The sequence below is a fragment of the Podarcis liolepis genome (genome assembly GCF_965112155.1).
Source record: "Podarcis liolepis genome assembly, chromosome: 1".
Taxonomy (NCBI): Eukaryota; Metazoa; Chordata; class Lepidosauria; order Squamata; family Lacertidae; genus Podarcis; species Podarcis liolepis.
Window position 1 is genome coordinate 44,525,213 of NC_139554.1, and position 21,913 is coordinate 44,547,125.

General features: G+C 41.4%; 1 protein-coding gene across 5 annotated transcripts in view; it reads right to left on the reverse strand.

Moving 5' to 3' along the window:
• The window catches only part of LOC310708665 (cytosolic phospholipase A2 epsilon-like), a gene marked incomplete at its 5' end in the record, with an annotated part of 37,524 nt that extends 16,383 nt beyond the window's left edge, over positions 1-21,141 (reverse strand). For 2 of the 5 annotated variants that reach the window (XM_083507287.1, XM_083507288.1), the window contains 13 exons: positions 84-306; positions 1,012-1,148; positions 4,085-4,220; positions 4,738-4,775; positions 6,881-6,967; positions 8,236-8,378; positions 10,085-10,142; positions 11,563-11,605; positions 12,271-12,311; positions 14,111-14,239; positions 15,408-15,544; positions 16,957-17,029; positions 20,977-21,141. In XM_083507287.1, coding sequence (XP_083363413.1) covers positions 84-306; positions 1,012-1,148; positions 4,085-4,220; positions 4,738-4,775; positions 6,881-6,967; positions 8,236-8,378; positions 10,085-10,142; positions 11,563-11,605; positions 12,271-12,311; positions 14,111-14,239; positions 15,408-15,544; positions 16,957-17,029; positions 20,977-21,006 — 1,275 coding nt within the window. Of the gene's footprint in view, positions 1-83; positions 307-1,011; positions 1,149-4,084; positions 4,221-4,737; positions 4,776-6,880; positions 6,968-8,235; positions 8,379-10,084; positions 10,143-11,562; positions 11,606-12,270; positions 12,312-14,110; positions 14,240-15,407; positions 15,545-16,956; positions 17,036-20,924 lie in introns of those variants that run through there. The other 3 variants (XM_083507290.1, XM_083507289.1, XM_083507291.1) reach the window with 3 other exon arrangements.
• Between the last annotated feature and the right edge of the window lie 772 nt (positions 21,142-21,913).

The following is a 21,913-nucleotide window of genomic DNA, read 5'->3' on the forward strand; positions in this document are numbered from 1 at the left end:
CTAAGTTATATCCAGTATGCCTGGATGATCTGTGCTATTTAACAGGCTAAAAATAAACTCAGGAAGTAACAAAAGTACTGTACCCCATCATGTAACAAATATTCAATAAGGAGCCCCCATAGATCTATACAGGATGTCTTTTGTCCCTCTTCTTTCCGCTCACGCAGTTGCCTGTTGTAATATTTCAAACGCTCTATGGAAAAGCCATCCAGCTTGCACTTGGTCACATGTCTTTTCACCTCTTTGATTTGCTCATCCAAATCTTTTTTGGACCAACAAGCATCTCTGTACAAGTTCCCCATGGTCCTGAGAAAGGAAAGACATGGAAGGACAGTGTTAGAACATAAGCTTATGCAGTTTGGTACCTTCCAGTTGTTTTGCTTGGATGAGGGCTGCTATGTTGCTTGATCCTGGAATCCATTTGGGTGTTGTTCCTTTTAGCAACACATCCTGTTTCCAATAGCGGTGCCAGACAGATGCCTCTAGGAAGTCCACAAGTCAACGGCTCTCCTATTGTACCCTAATGGTATTCTAAAGGTATGCTATCTCTCAACATGGGATTTCTATTTAGTGATCATAGCTGCTAGCTATTGATAAACAGTTATGGAAAGAGGAACTTTCTTTTGTCTATTCCAAACCTACAAATACATTCAGTTGGCAACTTCAGATTCTAGTCTTATTTGCATCACTACAGATTCTTGGAGAATTGATGGCTTTTAATGAAAGGGCTGGTGCCATGCTATTTTTTATCACATTTAACTTCTAACATTGATTTCAGTGGGTCTACTGCAAGTTCACTGCAAATAAGTCTAGATCCAGCCAAGTATGTAAATGACTCTACTGGCTCCTGTGGCTTCAAGTTAGAACAACACTGGAAAAGGTTCACAAACAATAGCAAGCCAGAGCTTTGATACTGATATGTTTATGTTCAGCCAAGCAGTTAAGTAACCTACAGATCAAACAAGGCTAACTTCTATAACTCCGCATAGAACCCAATGTCTGTGTCCTTACCATGTTGTGCCAGACAAACCGGTTAAGTATGTAGCACAATCTAAGAGATTCAACTTCTGAAGACCTCGTAGGCTTCCATAGCACGCAGTCAGTGATCTTGTACTGCCCCCTGTCGTCATAATTGCAACTACTGGAACCTGCAATGCACAAACAAGCAAGCTAGAGCACACAAAGATGCAGGGACACTTCACATATGGACACCATTATGACCTCTGTGCAGATGGCGGCCCCATGATCCCATGAGGGGTCTGGCCTCCCTGCTGGGGTATGATGGGATCTGGCAAAGTAAATCTGCAGCTAATCTATTTCTGGATTAGAAGAGACTGGCAGCAAGAAAGAAATGTGCTGTTAGGACGCATCATGCTTGATGATGCAAAAGTGGAAACTGATAATTCACTGTTAATATTTTCTACTCCACAGAGCCTTTATAAAGGTGGTAATTAATTAATTAAGCAATATAATCAATAATAGAGATAAATTACAAACTGCAAAGAATGAATCAGCTGTTCTTCATTATTATTCAGGCAGTTATTCTGCCAGTTTGTGATATTAGTAAACAGTTGCTTCATACCCAGTTTCACAGCTAGCCTATTTTTCTTTTAGACATTGCATATCAGTTCAGAGCATTCCATAACCAGGCTAACTGAAAATACGATCTCTCTCACATCCCTCTCATTCATTTGCTTTGGTCAATGCCTTCTTTAAAGTCTCCTCCATCTCACAACTTCTCCTTCCCTACATAAGCCTATTCGCAGACCACAATTTCATACATGTTTTACCAATTTGAATAGAAAATCTCATCTATGGTAATACATAAAGTGTGGCATGACTGTATACATATTTGGACAGCTGTCTGAAATATGTAATCATGACATGCAACACACATGTCACACATCTCATGATATGTATGCCCCCTTTGAAATTAATTTGCATGTAAGGAATATATTACTTAAAAAAAAACAAATTAGAAAGCAGGCTAATGCACAAGAAACTGAAGTATTTTAATTATGGCTGTCAATCAATAAAATAAATTGCAGAAACTGCTTTTTAACCAGTGAACTGATTATTCTGTTTGAAGACATTTGCACATTACGAACACCTTAGTAGGGGTGGGGTTTTTTAGATCCTGAAGCAATCTAAACTTGGAATATAACTTGTAATTTTTGAAAACAACAGCTACCACTCCTGAATGGAAGGTCACTTTCAACAACTTCATTCTCTGCCCCACACCCCAATCTGGTCCAGAGAGTTGGGGGTGGGGGAAACAACCCAGAGCAGATTTAAGGGAGGAGTGGGAGAAGGAGTGGGGAGAAACTGCCCTTGCCCAAGTGTATTTCCTTGTGCTGATGGGATGTTTAATTAGTGCTCCACTGGTTTCGAGCAGTCATGTGCTCTTAAAAATCTCAACCCTAGTAATCATCACTGCTCCTTCCTGCACTGATTAAAATTCAAAGAGAACACAGTTGGCTAAGCAGTATAAAAGTATAATGAATCAAATCAATAAAATTGCTCTCTGTGCCACAACTGATGAAAACTTTAGCTGACTACTGACTTAAACCCCTCATTTTTAATTAAGTCTTGCTGATTTCAATGGGAGAGTTTAGTGCATGCTTAAGCAATTACTTTAACAGTCGCTTTACTAATTGCATGCTTAACTCATTACATGGGTCTGAAGCCTGGGAAACCTGATAGATAATAACTATTATTAAATGTCATCACCACTGGTGTTGTCGAGATCAGCAGAACATGCAAAGGAAGGGGCAACAACAAGAAGCCGAAAAAGTCAAAGGAAAAATGGGGAGCCTCCAATTGATGCTAAAAGTGGAAATGTTTATTGAAACATTCAGTATGCCCAATGTGTCAGGAATATCAAAACATATCAACCATTGGAGAGTCCCTGTCAGTCAGGGTAGAAAATACTGAACTCAAAGGGCCCATGGTATCTCTCTCTGTGGTTTCAGACTGGAGACACTCCCAGTCCTATTTGTGGAATGCCCTTCCCAGGGAGACTCGCCTGGAACCTGCATTGAATATTTCTCAGCACCATGCAAAAACGTTTCTCATCAACCAGGCTTTCGGCTAAATAACATTCTATGGCTTTTAAAATGCGTTTGTGGGAGGGAGGTTATTGTTTCATTTTTATTATGTATTTTGAATTCTCATTATGTATTTTTCTGTTGTGAACCTCTGTGGGATCTTTGGATGAAGGGCAGTAATAATAACTTATTATTTATACCCCACCCATCTGGCTGGGTTTCCCCAGCCACTCTGGGCAGCTCACAACAGAAAATTAAAAACACGATAAAATGTCACAAGGCAAAAAAGAGGAGCAGATTCAAGGCTGCTGTTTTCAGTGGTGGAGAACTTACTAACTTGTTTCTTCTTCAGTCTAATGAGGTCAATAGGGTTAAAGGCAGCACAGCAATCTTAGCGAAGTAGTCAGAGGCAAGAAAAACGCATGTGCTGTGGTGAGCTAATGCCCCTCTCTCATTGCTTGTGACACTACCGAGAAGACCCTCTGTCTGGTTCCCTGTAACCTCACTTCTCATAGGGAGGGAACCTCCAGAAGGCCCTCGGAGCTGGACCTCAGAGTCTGGTATGCAAATTTAATAAATAAATAATACTTGGAAATGCCAAGGACTGAACCTATGCTATTGAGCTACAGCTCTTTTAGCCTGCATTTTATTATGCTCGCCTTCATCTCAGAGGATGAGAAAATAGAACGGGCGACTAAGCCAATTTCAGCAGGGCACATGAATGAATAATGGCACGAGTGTGATACCGCTTTGGGCAGTCGCTTGGAAAGTTCAGCTCTCACTCAAGCCTTGGAAAAGATGGCATCATTGGTGAATTATTCCCTGTGTGCACTGTGGCCAGTTCAGATGCAGCACTCTGACACCGTAACACTAAATCACTGCAGAGAACAGGAAAACAACTTTGTATGGGAGGCTACCACAGTGGTGTGCTGACCATGAAACATATTATTCTTGCTCCCAGACTCTCTCTGCAATTTCTGTTCCACATATTGTGATAATTCATACAGCAGCGATAGCCAGAGTTCTGCATCACGTACCTCATGATCCTGCAGATCCTTTTCTAGTTTGAGAACATTTTTCAACGCCCCAGCAACAATCTTCTGCCTTTTGCACAAGAAATCTTGCTCCTGTGTACAAAGGCCATATCCCAAGCGCACATCTAGGTCAGTCTGGCTGGAATAGCCACACAGAAGGTGGTAGGGGGAACACAGGCATATTGTATCTCAGAATCTGTTTCAGAACTTTTAAAAGGTGCTACTCATCCAAGAGTCAAGCTTAGAGACTGCTTGCCAACATCCCTGAGCTGACCAATTAACAAAATGTGTGGCAGGCGAAGCCTCACGGGGCATCAAGTCATTTGCTTTTACAAGGCAGCAAGGCTTATGTGGTGGTTTTTACACAGCAGTGCTTTCGATTAAAAAGACTAAGCAGATTGACACCACAAAAGTGTGGCTTACTAGAGCTCTAAAGCTATAGGCTCCATCAGCCCTCTCTGTATAAAATGTGACTCTTGTTATATAGATGTAAACTCTGTTTATTCAATAAATGTTAGGTACAGTGTTCATACTGCATACAAATGACTAATATCCTGAACACGTGGCTAATCTCCTGTAAGAATATTTCTCCAACAGACAGACAAGTAGAAAAATAGTTAAGATTATAGCTATCCAACAGAGGAAGGATCTCTTACCAGACTTCTGTTTTCACATGCAATGCCATTTTTTTATTCTGAAAAAACAAAAACAGAATACAAACTCAAATTTCACTCCTAGGAATACATTGCCTCCCTTTGAAACAAGGTGCATAGATGCCCTGAGTCAGTTCTGAAGATGCATGCATGTAAACAGAATTCTTTTGGAAGTTTCAAGAAAGACAAAAAATATACTTATTCAGTATGAAATTCACTCCTACATGATGTAGTGATGGGCCACCATCAGTGCTATTCTTTTAGAAAAAGAGGCACCAGAATTCACCACCATTCTGTGTGGCTTTAAAAGAGGATTAGAGAATTCCTTGAGAGGAAGCCTATCACTTGCTCTTAACCATGTTCCATCTTCAGTGTACCAGTTTCTGGGCATCACAAATGGGGAGGATGTGGTTGCACGTAGGTCCTAAGAACATAAGAAGAGCCTGCTGGATTGAGCCAATGGCCTGTCTAACCCAGCATCCTGTTTTTACCATGACCAATCAGATGCCCGAAAGCAGCACTTGAGCACAACAGCACAGTCCCCACCTGTGAGTGGGCTTCCCATCAGAATCTGGTTGGCCACTGTGAGAACAGAATGCTATATTAGATAGTTCTTTGGTTTGTTTCGGCAGGGGTTCTTAGGTTCACACGTTCCACTTACTTGGGTATAAATCCTAACACAAATTCAGATAAATATTGAAAGGAGGATACAAGGGTGAGGAACTTTCTTCAGCCTGAGAATCACATTGCCTCTCACATTCTTGAACAACCTTCTATATGGCCTAGAAGCCAACAGCGGATGCAGCAATTGACGTGGCCTTTGTACAGTAGGCTACATTATGCAAAGGTGAGCCATTTACACCCACATACCCCTCTCTGTCCTTCATCTAGATAAGAGGCATTACTGTACCACAGTTACAGAACACATTCCGTACAGGAAGATACTTAAGGATAATAAGGCCTGTGAGGTGCGCAGCCTGGGGAGAGTCACACAGGCTGAACAGAGAGACCTGGCGGGCTGTATTTGAGATTTCCCATTCCTCTTCTATGCAGGCTATATTACTTTGAATGGGATACACATTCCAATGCAAACCCCCTTCTATGTTCTCAAGCAGCTAAGTAAATGTTAGCATCTTGATTATGCATGACTAGAGCTAGATAAAGGGTAAAAAGAAATGCTATAATTTCTAACAATTATTTCAATTGGCTAGGCAGCCCACTTTATAACATAACAGGGATGGATCAGTCTATTGCTGATCTGTGTTAGTATCCTATGTGGTTAGTCACAAATCCATTCCATCCCATTTCCACATTAAGATGCGATCCCCTCTTAAAATCTGCATGGAAATTAAAATTTAAATATGCATTTTATCACAAAATACCTTTTTGCATACTCCCCCCTGCCCCCAATGTACACATTTTAATACATGGAAGTGAGAAGTCTGAAGGTTAATTATAATCTGATCAGTGCATTAATCCAGGAGGTGTAAATTGGTTTGGTTTCCTTAATACTGCAGACCAAATGAAATCATACAACAGTGTCTATCAACCAATTAAGACTGTAACAATCAATAAACTGGCTTCTGAGTGACTCATGAATTAATTGATTAAAATTATATTCACCCCCATATTGAAACATGTCGATAAATTTGCCTTTCTGGGAATCATAAATAAAGGGGAAGTTCTTCCTTCTTTCTACAATTTCTACTCAGAATTTAGATTTTTTTTTAAAAAAATAGGACTTTTATCATATTTGTTAGTTAAGCAATATGTTAAAAGATTTAAAACTGCCAGAGCAAAGATACATAGTTTGATCCTTTTACATTATTTCATTATTCCTCAAAAGCAACAAAATAAGAAGCAAGTGATTCAATAAGCCTTAAATCAATAATTGATTCAGACTTAAGGATTTAGATAGCTTTGGAATTTTACTTTGGAATTGAAATATTTTTTACTGCATTGTACATATGGCCTTGTCCATGATGCAGAGGCCACAGTCTACCTAATCATTATATTAACAATTAACAATGATAGTGATAAACTGGCCTCTTACGCTGTAGATTATGGAAGCAAGCAATGATGGCTATTTCTCTTCCAAAAGAATCCATTCAAAGCAATATTCAGGAGGACAGCAACTGACTCTCACCTCTGCGAGCACTATTTTCTTGCTTGTAGGAAGTGAATTTATATCCACTCTGAGGGATCTTTCTTTCCTGTTATAAGAGCTTGGCCCCTGGAAGAAGAAAAAAACCCACATGTTTCTATGAGAAAGAGTGCAAAGTTGCATGTCTAGGATTTTGTCCAATGCTGTTTGCACCTGAGGAGAAAGAACTTATGGAACAGGATTTCAGTTTCCACTTCTCCCTCCAGTAGGGTGGCCATACAGTGGCTGGGCGAAAATTGGTAAAATGTCCGGGAAAATCCATATGACAGCCCATGTCAGCAGTGCTCAACAACTTTTTTGTCTGGATTTTCACTGTTTGAAATATGGCGATCCCACCCTTCAGCATCTTCCTGCACACCTTTATATTCTGCTCCGGAGGGTTGGTGGAAGTCCGCTCATCCGTATCTTTTTATTTTTTAAAAACTGTATGCTTCTCCCTTTAGTATACACATGTAATGGCTATGAGTTACTCGTGCGTAAACTGCCGCCTTTCTGGGGCCTAATTGCCTTGGTTAAACCGTTCTGACTGCACAGCCCATCTCTGCATGGCTGTCTCAGTCGCTAGCAGTATCTGTCTGTGGGTGTTTCTTAAACCTTTTCCAGCATAGAAGCTGTTTGACTCCCAGTCGCCTCCTCCTCTCACTGCGCGGGAGTCTTCTGCGCAGGGAGGGCGTGGGTGGTGGAGGGCCTGTGCTCTCCTCACTGATCTCCAGAGAAGAATCCCGTATCTCTCCCTCCGCTTCCCCCATTTGCCCCCCTTTATCCCTGGTGTTGCGCTGATTTCCTTCCTTCTCTACCGAGCTGCTTCTCCCCCTGGTGCTGGGTCCTTCGCCCGCAGAATCTGGGAGCCTCTCCTTCACCTCTCGCTCTGATGTCAGCTCCCTGACAACACATGATATATATTCTCAGAGTGGCTTTCACAATTAATCCCCTGCCCCCCCCCCCCGAAATAAAACATAAATGAAAAAAAGGAACCTTTTTATCATTAGGGTTTATGCACACTTACAATTCCTCCTCTCTTTCTAGGCATGGTCTGAGCTTTAAATCTCCATGTCCAAGCACATCTCCCCCCTGTTTTTATGCTCTGGAGCTTTCCCCATTAACACCCACTCTTTAAAGCTCAGTTGGAGCAAATGGCAATCCATGTAAAATCTGAATGGATGTTTGCTCCAATTGAGCAGGTTATAATGGGGAAAAGCTCTGGGACAAAACAAACAAACAAACAAACAAAAACACAAAACCACTCAGACACAGAGATTTTAAGTGCAGGCCCAGAAAGAGTGGGACCAACTGGAAGTGTGGATAAGCCCTTAGTGTTTGGCTGATGAATAACGTACAAAGGCATAATCTAGATCCTTCTTCGGTAGTTTAACATCCATTGTCGGGTGCTTATATTTGGCATAGTGGAATGAGGACTGGCCTGAACTAAGCTCCTGGTGTCCTTCATGGGATCCTTTCATCATAAGGGATAGTTCACCTTCTGAAAGAAAGAAGGAAAAATGTTCATGTCAGGTCTGTTGCTTGCAATAACTTTTTGTGCTAAACTCAAAGTGGGCCTCTGCAAAAATCAGATTTCTTAATGGCATCCACATCACTAATTTATATATTACTTGCTCTGTTAGTTAACTTGGCCTTGTTATTGCACCATGCTAAGACTCAGCTATGGTTTTCCCAGTAGTGATGTATGGAAGTGAAAGCTGGACCATAAAGAAGGCTGATCGCCGAAGAATTGATGCTTTTGAATTATGGTGCTGGAGGAGACTCTAGAGAGTCCCATGGACTGCAAGAAGATCAAACCTATCCATTCTTAAGGAAATCAGCCCTGAGTGCTCACTGGAAGGACAGATCGTGAAGCTGAGGCTCCAATACTTTGGCCACTTCATGAGAAGAGGAGACTCCCTGGAAAAGACCCTGATGTTGGGAAAGATGGAGGGCACAAGGAGAAGGGGACGACAGAGGACGAGATGGTTGGACAGTGTTCTCGAAGCTACCAGCATGAGTTTGACTAAACTGCGGGAGGCAGTGGAAGGCAGGAGTGCCTGGCGTGCTCTGGTCCATGGGGTCACAAAGAGTCAGACACGACTAAACGACTAAACAACAAGACTCAGAACAAAAACTATACTTTTGAGGAAATCAAATACGAACAGTGAAATATATATACAGCTCCTTATTGAATTTGCCTTGCTCATTGCATTCCCATCCATCATAAATATTCGTTCACCCAGGAGGTGAGCAATACCCTTTGAATGCAAAGGCACATTCACAGCACAATCCTCTTCATGTATACTCAGAGGCAGTGCTTTTTCTCTAAAAAAAATAATGTTTAGGGGTACTCTCATTTTCCTACGCATACAGTGGTGCCTCGCAAGACGAAATTAATTCGTTTCGTGAGTTTTTTCATCTAGTGAATTTTTCGTCTTGCGAAGCACGGTGTCGGAAAAGTTTTGGAAAAGCTTCAAAAATCACCAAAGTCTTCAAAAACCTCAAAAAAGGCTACCACACCGTGTTCTATGAGTTGCTCCTCGAAGTCAAGTCGCAGCTGTATTAACGGTGTTAAGAAAAAGGAAACAAACTTGCAAGACGTTTTTGTCTTGCGAAGCAAGCCCATAGGGAAATTCGTCTTGCGAAGCAGCTAAAAAACCGGAAAACCCTTTCGTCTAGCGAGTTTTTCGTCTTGCGAGGCATTCGTCTTGCGGGGCACCACTGTATTGAAATACTGCCCCTCAATGAGGCCAAACTTGGATTCACAAAATGTTTAGGGGTATGCGTACCACCCTAAAAAAGCACTGCTCAGAGGTGTCAATGAGTTCAGTGGGACTTGATCTCAAGTAAGTGTGCATAGGTTTGTAGTCTTAGAGGTGAATCTTCATTTGCACACAGCCTCTATATACAAAGCTCCTTTGCTGGATCAAGAGAAATATGTATGGGATATATTAGCCTTGCAAAAGTTGGAGTGTATGATGTGGCTAATCAAGGAGAAATGTAATGATCAGAATATATTGATGAAAGATACAGTATGAAGAAATATCAACTTAAGAGAACTAGGCTTTATATAAGATTAGGTAAGTTTTACTAGGCATTCTATATATTTAAAACAATGGTGTTAATTCATTTTAAACATTCTTCAAAATAATTATTACTAGTTGAAAACTAGAGAAACCATTATTACTATGATGAAAATCTTACTTGATTTCTGTCTTTTTTTCTTCTCTACTTCAAATTCCAAACAACAAACTTCACGAGCCTGTAGGCATACAAGAAGACAGAAGAACATTGAAAGTTTAGAATCTAGTTGAAACTTCCTTTTATTACTTTCTTCGCCATATAAAAGTTAGCATTTGGAAGGGGGGGGCATAATAATCAATCCCTTTCAAAATTGAATGACTGAAACACAAATACAGTACAGTACAGAAAAAACAAGGATTCTGAAATAATTTTATATAGTGTTTGATTACAAGTCAGACTTAAAGGTAAAAGTAAAGGTACCAGTCGCAGACGACTCTGAGATTGTGGCACTCATCTCGCTTTACAGGCCGAGGGAGCAGGCGTTTGTCTGCAGACAGCTTCCAGGTCATGCGGCCAGCATAACTAAGCCGCTTCTGGCAAACCAGAGCAGCGCACGGAAATGCCGTTTACCTTCCCGCTGAAGCGGTACCTATTTATCTACTTGCACTTTGAAGTGCTTTCGAAGTGCTAGGTGAGCAGGAGTTGACCGAACAACGGGAGCTCACCCCGTCGCAGGGATTCGAACTGCCAACCTTCCAATCGGCAAGCTCTAGGCTCAGTGGTTTACACCACAGCGCCACTTAATTAAGCCCATTTAAAAAATATTCTTATTTATTAAATTTGTTAGTCGCTTCATCTTGCCCAAGGCAACCCAAAGCAATTTACAACCAAACTCATTGATATTAATGAGCCTACACACACACAACTTAGTTTGGATCCAATGTATTGATTTAATTTTTTTTTAACAAGAAGAGCATTTTTAAAAAAGGAAGCAAGTAAGAAAGTTGTGGCCATAGGCTTGCCACCTGGATCACAGTTTTTATGGAATGTTTAATTTCAGAACCTCAATCCATGAAGAACAGACAAATGTATTATGGATGGTATTTATATTTGCCCATATTTTAGATTCTCAAAGGAACAAAAACCCAATGTCTGTGGTTAAAGAAACAGGGAATACATCCAATAGGGCTAAGCTGGGTTCTGCTGGGACCTATTCAGTCAGGCTCAAATCTAAATGGACAGTAAATTTATCAGGAATGACAAATGACATATTACCCACACTTGACTGGATTAAAAATAATGATTGGATTTATCAATATATTATCATGCTTAGTAACCTGTTTCTCAGATTATATATTTTTAATAGGGCCACAATAAACCTTTTTCAACTGGACTTATTCCAGAAATAAGTATTCATAGGGTTTATCACATGCTTGGAAGGGTCATGATAACTTCAACTGAACCCTCAAGTAATTAAGCATCCCATACAGGAGAAGATGCCTGATGGCTCAGTAGGAAAATTATGTTCAGTTTTATACTATTCCTGTCTCAGAGAGTATATAATACTTCATTAACTTTGATATAATTTATGATCTCTTTGTTTCCCTTGCACTATATATCTAAAGTACAAGAAAGCAGACAGAAAATAACAAAATTACCACAAGAGTTCCATTCGTAACAATGGTTTCAGGAACACTCAAACTGAAAAATAAATGGAATATAAATGAATATACATTCATGTAATAAAATGTTTATGTTCCTCTTGAAAATGGAACTATTGCTGAGGTGCTGTCAGTGTTCAACAGCAGAGAGAGCAAGAGGGGTCCTTGAATGGTGTGAGGGCAAGTTTGCCGCCATGCTTATTTTCCCTTCAGACAATTTTTTTATTTTCAACGTTGGCAGAAGGAGAAAAAAAATAAAGAAAAATACACTTTCCAGTCCTGTGCTGTTGAAATGGTGACGAGATCACACTGGCCTATTTATTCTGTTTGTATTCTGAATGTTCCTATGTGATGCCAATAAAGGTTACTTGACCTGACTTGACTTTCCAGTCTGTTGGCATGAGCTCAGTAAGGCTTTGAATTTGACAACTTCTCTGCTTTTGATTCTCCTTCCACATACCAGATACCATAGCTTTGCCATTGTAGCCTGGGAAATTTAAAAATACACCATTTCTTATGGGGCTTTGTCAAAATTCTGGCCAGGCCTGGAGCATTAATACATGTTTCTTTTACTGTCATTGAGAGAAATGTTGACAATGTTCCCTGAGTACTAAAAATTAACTCATTTTTATGGATTTACATTCTGGTTATCAGAAGGGTAAGGTATGTTGCTTTAAGTAATCTGTAGTATCTGAATTTACTCACCTGTTTCGTAACTCAAATTCCACCTCCAGCTCTTCCTGATCCTGAAATAAGAGGGTGGTCAGTGAATTAAACCCTTTTAATAACAGACTCTGTTGACTACAAAATACAGTGGTACCTTGGTTTTTGAACATCTTGGAAGTCAAACGTTTTGGTTTCCGAACACTGAAAAGCTGGAAGTAAATGCTTCTGGTTTTGAACGCACCTCAGAAGTTGAACGGCTTCCACTGGGGGTCCCCCCCAATTTTCTTTATTAAATTTGCAGACCGCCCTTTGTGCCTTGGTTTTTGAACGTTTCAGAACTCAAACGGTCTTCCAGAACAGATTATGTTTGAAAACCGAGGTACCACTGTATGTAACTGCAGACTAGTGAGACCTGACATATGCTGTCAGCAATTCCTCATAGCCAAACGTATGACAGTTGTTATGGAAAATTAGAAGGGGGAATGATGAGGTTGGGAAAAGGCATGGGAATTATAATCATGTTTTCCTCTTTTGATCACCATTTATTTTCTATATACCAAAATTCTTTAGTTTGACAGAGTTTCCTTTCTCACCAACTTTTTAGGTGCAACCTAGTTCCATTAAAATCAGTTTAAATTTCCCATGGATTACTTTGGCTAGTATATTGTTGTTGTTGTTGTTTTATTAGATTTATTAGATTTTGATCTTCATCAAAAGATCTCAGTGTGGTTCACAAGATAAAAATACAAGTTTAAACCCCCTCCCACAAACACATATTTTATTTAGTACTATGCACCCCTGAACTTCCCTGATCCCCAAGGCCCAAATCTATGTATCAGTTCTTGTTGGGGAAGGAGAGCTCTGGTGGATGAAGGACTGAATCCAGTTCTAGTTTCCTCTCCTGAACAGCTGATAGCTGGAAATTTAGCTTCTTTAAAGGTATGCATGCATACAGCACAAGACTCTGGATTAAAGAAGAAAACTGCATGTACCTCATCTTGCTTGAAAAACTGTTTCTCATCCAGCTAGGAGAGCCAACTTCCATGTGAATGGTACCAGAGCTGGATTGGGGCAATGGGGTTGTGTGTGTGTGTGTGTGTGTGTGTGTGTGTGTGTGTGTTTTGCATTTGTATTGCAAGAGAGCACTATAAAACCAAACTACATGTAGTACAGATATGGATGTCCACCTGTTCATAAACATGAGAAACTCTTATGTTTACTTTGCCCCATTTCTGTATTATCCTGTGATTTTTCGTTGCTGAAAATTTGTCAGCATTGAAATTTTTTCAGCATTTTGTATGATTGCTCCCATTATACATATTTATGTATGCAATTTTACCCAATATACTCATCTTTGTAAGCAATTTCCCCTAATGCAACACATTTTTGTACATTATTTTCACAAATATAGGCATTTTTATGCCCCCTTTCCCTATACTGTATGCACATTTCTGTATCAATATCTTACTGGAGAACTGATTCACAAAATTCAGAGAAGTGTGAATTTCAAAGGATAGGTGCATTTTGGTTCAAGTATTGTTTCAGAAAGTGCCAATTAGGTGGGTTCATACTCAAACACTAACCAAATCAAAAATCCCTCCTATCCCTAAATAATACACGCATTACAGCTAAGTTATTTTACTTAATTACCTATCAATATTGTGAATTCTGGAACTTAGACATTTCAGGCAACAAATACTATTCACATCACAGTACTGTACAATCTTAAACATGTTTACTCAGAAACAAGTTCCACTTAATAATAATACTTCCTTTCTCATTGGGCTAAACCAGCTTATTGGTGAGTAATTTTTTACTGAACCTCTGAGTGAACATGCATAGGATTGCCCTGTTAAACATTCTTTCTGCTTATACAGACCTTTGGATTGGACTTAAAGGACAAGAGCACTTTTTCATTTAGTGGGAGTCCAGCTATATCAAAGCGAATAGTGAAAAGTTGTTCGTCTTGGCAGACATCCTCATCGAAGACACCCAGCTCCAGCATGTTCTGATAGGAGAGAAAAGACCTATAAATAAATGCTAAAAGAACTGTACAGCTTTTCTACAGTTCTGTATACCCCAGACCGAAAAGGAAAACATTTTACAATGGCATGGAATTCCATGCAAGAAGAGACCAAACATGTTCAATTTAGAAAAGAATTGGATAACTGGAATATAAATTAGGCATGGGGTACATTTTCCTTCAATTCTCCGCTCTTTCAAAAATAGGCATGTATTCCATCAACAGCTTCATTGCTTTTGTGGTCTTTGGACCTTGGGAAACTGCTGACCCACACCTTCCCCACTTGACCTATGGCATATCTAAGGACTGTTCTAAATGAGGTGGCAATCATGTAAGGTGAAATCTCCCTATGTACTGACTCATCCCATTCATATGCAACAGTCTTGCACTAATGATGTATGATGAAGTTGTGTAGACATTTCATGCATGTAGCCAGTGCGTGGGATGAAGATTTTAAATGTTAAACAGACTGTGTGCATAACCTGAATAAGTACTTTGGGGATCTTCTTTAGGGCCACTGGCAGAGGAAGAGGAGTGTGGGGGGAGTGCACTGCCCCTGCAGCATGAGCCCGGTGGGGTGCCATCGCTGCTGCCACCCTGCCCGTGCTGGGCGCCACACCCCCAGGACATGCGCCATGCCCCTGCGGCGGCGCGCCATGCCCCCGGGACGCATGCGAGCCCCGCCCCTGCCTGCTCTCCGCCCCCCAGTGCCGGAGCATGAAGCTCCGCCACAGTTTAGGGCTACTGCCAAATTTAAATCAGTCCTGGAAGCAAATTCAAATACTTATGTGAGCCTATGTGCGTGAGCGACTGCTCATCTGAAATCATCCATGCATCCAAATTTCCCTGCACATGGAAAACTCACACATTAGGGAGAAGACTGATGATTCTTTCAAAGAAGCAATCATTCACATACAATAGGATTTGTGAAGGACTGTATGCATATATTAGAATCGGCGCAAAGCCACAACAGGCATAGAAACACCAACTGCCCTATTGTGCCAGGTTGTGTCATGACACTGACGTCGGAACTCTGCTGCTCAGTTCTGTGAGCTGGTGATCTTCTACAAATCAAGGCACGTTTCAAATTCACAAGAAATCACTTTCAGTGAGATTATGATATACCTACAAGGAGTGACCATCAGTTTCTGACCTTCACTTTGCTCTGGACCATGAAATGGAAAGTTTCATTCCAGACTGGGTCTTTAGAATTTTGAACAGTCTTTGTCTGGAACCTTTCAGAAGAAGCCGTTGGCAGCCATAGGGTCAAATAGCAATCAGTATGGCTTACTGTTGGGAGAGAAAGTAGCACTTTAACTGTGTGATAGCTGATATAATACAGTGGTACCTCGGGTTACGTATTTAATTCGCTCCGGAGGTCCATTCTTAACCTGAAACTGTTCTTAACCTGAAGCACCACTTTAGCTAATGGGGCCTCCTGCTGCCACTGTGCCACTGGAGCACGATTTCTGTTCTCATCCTGAAGCAAAGTTCTTAACCCGAGGTACTATTTCTGGGTTAGCGGAGTCTGGAACCTGAAGTGTATGTAACCTGAAGTGTATGTAACCCGAGGTACCACTGTATACCTTGCAACTATTTTTTAAATATATATATATATATATCACTTATATATATATCACTTTGTGCATTGGGCTGATATCTGTACAGAATTAATTCATACCCAATGTTGGCAAATATCCTTTCAAAAAATTCTCTGTTTGAACACAGGTAGGGATTCTGTGGCCTTCCAGATGTCACTGTATTACAACTCCTTTTTATAGGTTTTTTTATTTATAGTTTTCAAATTTATACATTTTATTTATTTTACAATTCATTTAACATTTCAAAATTTGACTTCCTCCCCCTTCTTTCTGCGATTCCTTAAATTTATTTTTTAATATCTTCTGCAGATCCAAATTCATTTAACTTGCTCATTTAATTATCTACTGTAAATATATACTCTTATAAAACTGCAGGTTATTACAATATGTAATCCTGCTAATGTTTTTATCTGTTTACAATTTATCTGCAAATATTCAATAAACCATTTCCATTCTTTTATAAAAAGTTTGTTATTTTGATTTGTTATTCTTCCAGTAGGTTCCACCATTTCTACATAGTCCATAGGTTTTTGTATCCATTCTTTGTTTACTGGGACTTCTGCTTCTTTCCATGTATTACACCTCCTATTATCCCTGATTATTTAAAGTGCAGCATGCAGATTTAGTTAATCAGAATTTGTAGAAAATTCACAACATCATATTAAGTGAAATGTCTAGTATCAATATTCCAACACAGGGATGAGGAACCAGTGGCTGTTTGAAAGTTGTTGGACTCCAGTTCCCATCAGCCCCAGCCAGCATGGCCATGGGTCAGGGTAATTGCCTTTTCCTTTTCAGTACAGTGGTACCTCAGGTTAAGTACTTAATTCGTTACAGATGTCCGTTCTTAACCTGAAACTGTTCTTAACCTGAAGTACCACTTTAGCTAATGGGGCCTCCTGCTGCCGCCGCATGATTTCTGTTCTCATCCTGAAGCAAAGTTCTAAACCCGAGGTACTATTTCTGAGTTAGCGGAGTCTGTAACCTGAAGTGTCTGTAACCTGAGGTACCACTGTAAAAGACTGGCCTGTGAAAGCCTTACTGGGCACCATAGTCTCATTGCATTCCAGCCCACCACAAAGGAATAGGAAAGCTACTTACGGGTATCTGCTCGCCGGAGATTCTTTGCTCTGATCACTCTTACACTAAGCAGACAACAAGGTGATGTTTCTACCTGCATGCAAATTGTGTACAAAAGTCAACATGAAAATGTGGATTGAAAGCAGGGAATCAAAGTGATGAGGAAAGAAGAACTGAGCAGGCGAAAACCATAGATGACTATTAAAGTGTGCTTAATGGCTATTGGGGGAGGCATACAACTGCCCCATCTCTGGCTAATTTTAGAATTCAATGGTATAAACATTAATGGTCTCATCCTCTGTATTCTGAGAGCAGGTATGTACACCAATGCAAGGAAGTGGGGCACTGGATGTGAGTTATCTTGAACAGTGAATGGTTTGGGCATAGTTTTGTCTACAGCTCTGGGGGTGAATCATAGAGTCGAAGGGACCCTGGAAGTCATCCAGGCCAATCCTCTCAATATTGGATCTCCTCCAGCTTCTAGCCATATCCCCAGTCTGTTCCACTGCTGGACAGCTTTTACTGTTAAGAAGCCTCTTGTAATGTTAAGCTGAAATTGACTTTCTTGCAATACCTGACCGATCTTTCTAGTCCTGCCCTGGAGCAATAGAAGACAAATCTCACTCCACCTACTTAGTGGCTGACACCTTTTCAGATATTTGAAGGCAGCTATTGCACGCAACATGGTTCCCTTCTGATGTTGTTGGACTATAATTCCCATCATTCATTGGCCACGCTGGGTGTTTGAATCCAAGAAGAGCTGGAGATCATGATGCAAGCTACCCCTGAGCTAGGCTGTAGAAATCTCACCCCTAGGAGACGAGAGCCCTGCTCATGAGAGCAAATTTTCCTATACAACTGGGGATTACATGCAAGTAATTTTCTTCCCCTAGATTGTAATGCACAGAAGCCTTTACTAGTGCAGAATAGGATTGAAGTGCCCGTAGTCTGAGGGCTTACCCACACTTACATTTTGCCCCATGCTTTTCTGGCACAGGTCTGTGCTGTAAAGCTCTTTTCTTTGCCCCTGAGCACTTATTGCAAAAACCCACGCAACAAATGGCAATTTGGGTTTTCTGTGGATTACCTTGATTCAGCACTAAAAAGAGCTCTCAAATAGGGAGCTTGAAAGCGTGGACTGTGCCTGGGAAGCCTCCAGGGAAGGTAAGGGTGGATAAGCTCCAAGTCCCTGCTAAGAAGAAAGTGTATCCACTTGTTGCACTTAGGAACGACTAGTGCCTCAATTATGAAATAATTATAAAATTGCTAGCATTTAGAGTAAGACACAGGAGTGGCAAGTGCAAATAAAAGCGTAATTTTACTCAACAGATCTTTGCTATTTGTTCCCATCGGCATAATTCAAAATAACTAGAGCCAGGGCTTTCTCGGCTGCGGCTCCAATCTGGTGGAACGCTCTGTCACAAGAGACTAGGGCCCTGCGGGACCTGACATCTTTCCGCAAGGCCTGCAAGACAGAGTTGTTCCACCAGGCCTTTGGTCAGGGCCCAGCCTGACTCCCTCCTCTGGCAACCTGCACAGAACTTTGCTTAACGGTTGCCATTAATTTGATTTTAATTAATTGTTATAATGAAATGTTTTAGGATGTTAGATTATTTGATTGTTTGATTATTTAGTTGTTGTTAGCCGCCCTGAGCCCGGCTTTGGCTGGGGAGGGAGGGATATAAATAAAATTTATTATTTATTATTATTATTATAACGTTTTTGAAACATCTTTGACCAGGGCAAGCACAGCAACAAATGGTCCTTGGTTTGAAATTGTTGCCACTACGTTTCACTCATATATTTTCATCAATTAGGGTTGCCGTGTGTCCGTTTTTTCCTGGACATGTCCTCTTTTTCAGGGCTAAAATTTCTGTCCAGGTGGATTTTTTAAATTTGGCAGAATGGCCAGGGTTTTTTGGTTTTTTAACTTAAAGAGAAAGGCAGCACCCAAATTAAACATGGCCCCTTTCCCTCTTCCTCAACTAACCGTCCCACACAAGCACTCCCTTGTGACAAGGACACTACATGCATCTGAGCATCATGCCAGACACCCACTCATGGCTGCTGCGGGGAGCCAATCTGAGTCTGTGAGGTAGCAACGTTAGCACCGGCCCCCTTTAGCATGAGGGTCTCCTTGAACTTTGAAGCAAACAGAAGAACTTTGAAGCTGCGGATCCGGCCCTCCTCTGTTCATCAGAGCAAAGGGAGCTCACTCTTGTTCTTCCTCCTCACTCCTCACCCCCCCAGACCTCCCTTTTACTGTTACCGTGAGTAACAGTACAGCACTGTTCGGCACTCATGCTAATCCTCTTGTGCGCGCCCCCTGCCTCGCCAGGTTCCATCCCCACCTCAGGGAAGAGCACCATGTGGAGCCACACTCTCTCACCCCGCCCCATTCCATCCTTCCTCAACTGCACACAGCACTGGACGATGTGGGACAAACCCGCCACTGCTTTAGGATATTTCAGAGACAAAGGGGCTCTTAAATATGCAGGATCCCATTTTGTCAAGTAGCCGCCTGCCCGCCCGCCTGCCTCTCTGGACAGTGGCGTAGCGTGGGGGGTGCGGGGGGGTCTGGCCGCACCGGGCGCAACATATGGGGGTTATGGTTAGGGGGTGCAAATCCACGGGTTAGGGGGCGCAAATTACTTGCCTTGCCCCGGGTGCTGACAACCCACGCTACGCCACTGTCTCTGGAGGATCATGGAGGGCCTGGCCAGGGAGTTTTGGTGCTGACCCTCCTGTCTTGCATTGCGGCTGAGGGCTTGCGACAGGAAAGAGAAGCCTCACAAATGTTGCTGCTCCGCGATGGCCTCCCAAGACAAGAGAAGGGGCAGCAGCTAGCAGGTTCACATGCCCCAATGTGTAAACACATGGGTACAAATAATAATAATAATAATAATAATAATAATAATAATAATAATAATAATAATAATAATAATTTATTATTGGTACCCTGCCCATCTGACTGAGTTTCCCCAGCCCCTCTGGGCGGCTTCCAATCGAGTGTTAAAAACAATACAGCATTAAATAATAAAAACTTCCCTAAACAGGGCTGCCTTCACAGGATTCTTTTTTTTTTCTGTTGCAGGAGTGCTTTAAATGTATGTTGTGTATGTAGTCTTTCTCCTCCCCACTCTTCTAACATGTTCTAGAAAACAGCCTCTGAATTTTTCTTCTTTTTGATATCATCTAGAAAAAATATCTCAAAGCTAGAATGGTCTACACAGAGGAGATCCTGCTTCTGGCATCCTAGGCTCAGACCATTTAGCAGTTTAAACGCCACACTCAAAGCCAATACTTTACGTATTTTCTATCCAAGAGGGGGGGGACCCATTCCCCACTATCCTAATTTATTTATGCTTTGTATCCCACCCTTTCACACACAATGCCTAGACTGCTAATGACTTTAAAGATAACAAAATCACAGAATCAAACGTTTGGAAGGGACCACGAGGGTCATCTACTCCAACCCGCTGCCAATACAGTAATCTTTTTGCCCATCAAAGGGCTCAAACCCACAAACCTGAGATTAAGAGTCTCGTGTCCTCCTGATTGAGCTGAGCAGCTGCCCCACTATTCAAAGAAAATACAATAAAAACTAAAAAGAACAAAGACAAAAGAACCAAAATAAAAACAAGCATCTTCACTACGAAATACCTTGCGACTTAAAGCATGAATTGGTTGAACAATCACTTTCTGTCCCCAAGGAATATTGCAAACTGTAATCTGGGGGGTGGCAGGGAAAGACTCATGGAACAGAATCCTCAGCCATAAGAAGAGCCCTGCTGAATCAGACCAAAGACCAGCATCCCATAAGGAAACATGCCTATAGAACACCATGCAGGAGAATGTGAGCACAACAAGTTTCTCCTGCTGTCATTCCCTAGTTAATTGGTACAAAACCAATGTCATTTTGTAGTGTGTATACGCTAACAAACAACAACAAATGCACTACAATTTTATAGTGAAAGAAAAGAACATACACAATCTGCTTTTTGCTCCGCCTATCTGAACCGGAATACCCATGACGCTTACCAGATGTGATAAACTTCCACATGCTTCCATTATTGTTTTCCGTGCAAGTTTGTGCAGGCTAAATGTTCTCGATGGAGCCAAGGATAAGACTGTAAATATTCACACACATTTTTCAGGCTTTAAACTGGCAGAGGTGGATAAATGCCTGTTTCAAAAGTGATTCAGAGCCACACACCCTCTCGTTTCAGAAACAAAAAAAATTCCCTCCCACCTCCGTTGTTACGTTGCTATGCGGAACAAGAGTCAGCGTGAAGTGTCTTTAAATGTGCTAGAGCTGGTGCAATGAAGTTGCTAAGAACAGGTGTTCCTTTTCCTTCTAAACTACGCTATTGCATCTCCCTCCACCCTCCAGTTTTCTTTTGAAATACAATATGCATGTGTTTTCCTAACACAGATTTGGATCAGAAATGAATGTCCTCTCTCCCGGGTTAAACTGGCTGAAACTATGTCCTCAAGAGCTGTCCTTTTTATGTAATTATATTTGTTTATTATTGCATGTCTCTTATATGCCACATTTCCTACAAGAAACTCAAGGCGGTCTAAGTGGCTCTCTCCATCTCCATATCACCCTTATGTGACTTACCTAACTCAGGTAAGTTAGACTGAGAGTTGGCAAGTGGTTCAAGGCTCCCCTGTGAACTTCATGGTGGAGTGAGGATTTGAACCCTAGATCCTATTCTAACTCTCTAACCACTATGCCATACTGGCTCTGAGCAGCAGGGTCTGGGAGGGTGAGCACTGTTAGTCATGTAAAAAGGTAAAGGGACCCCTGACCATTAGGTCCAGTCGCAGACGACTCTGAGGTTGCGGCGCTCATCTCGCGCTATAGGCCAAGGGAGCCGGTGTACAGCTTCCGGGTCATGTGGCCAGCATAACTAAGCCGCTTCTGGCGAACCACAGCAGCGCACGGAAACGCTGTTTACCTTCCCGCTGGAGC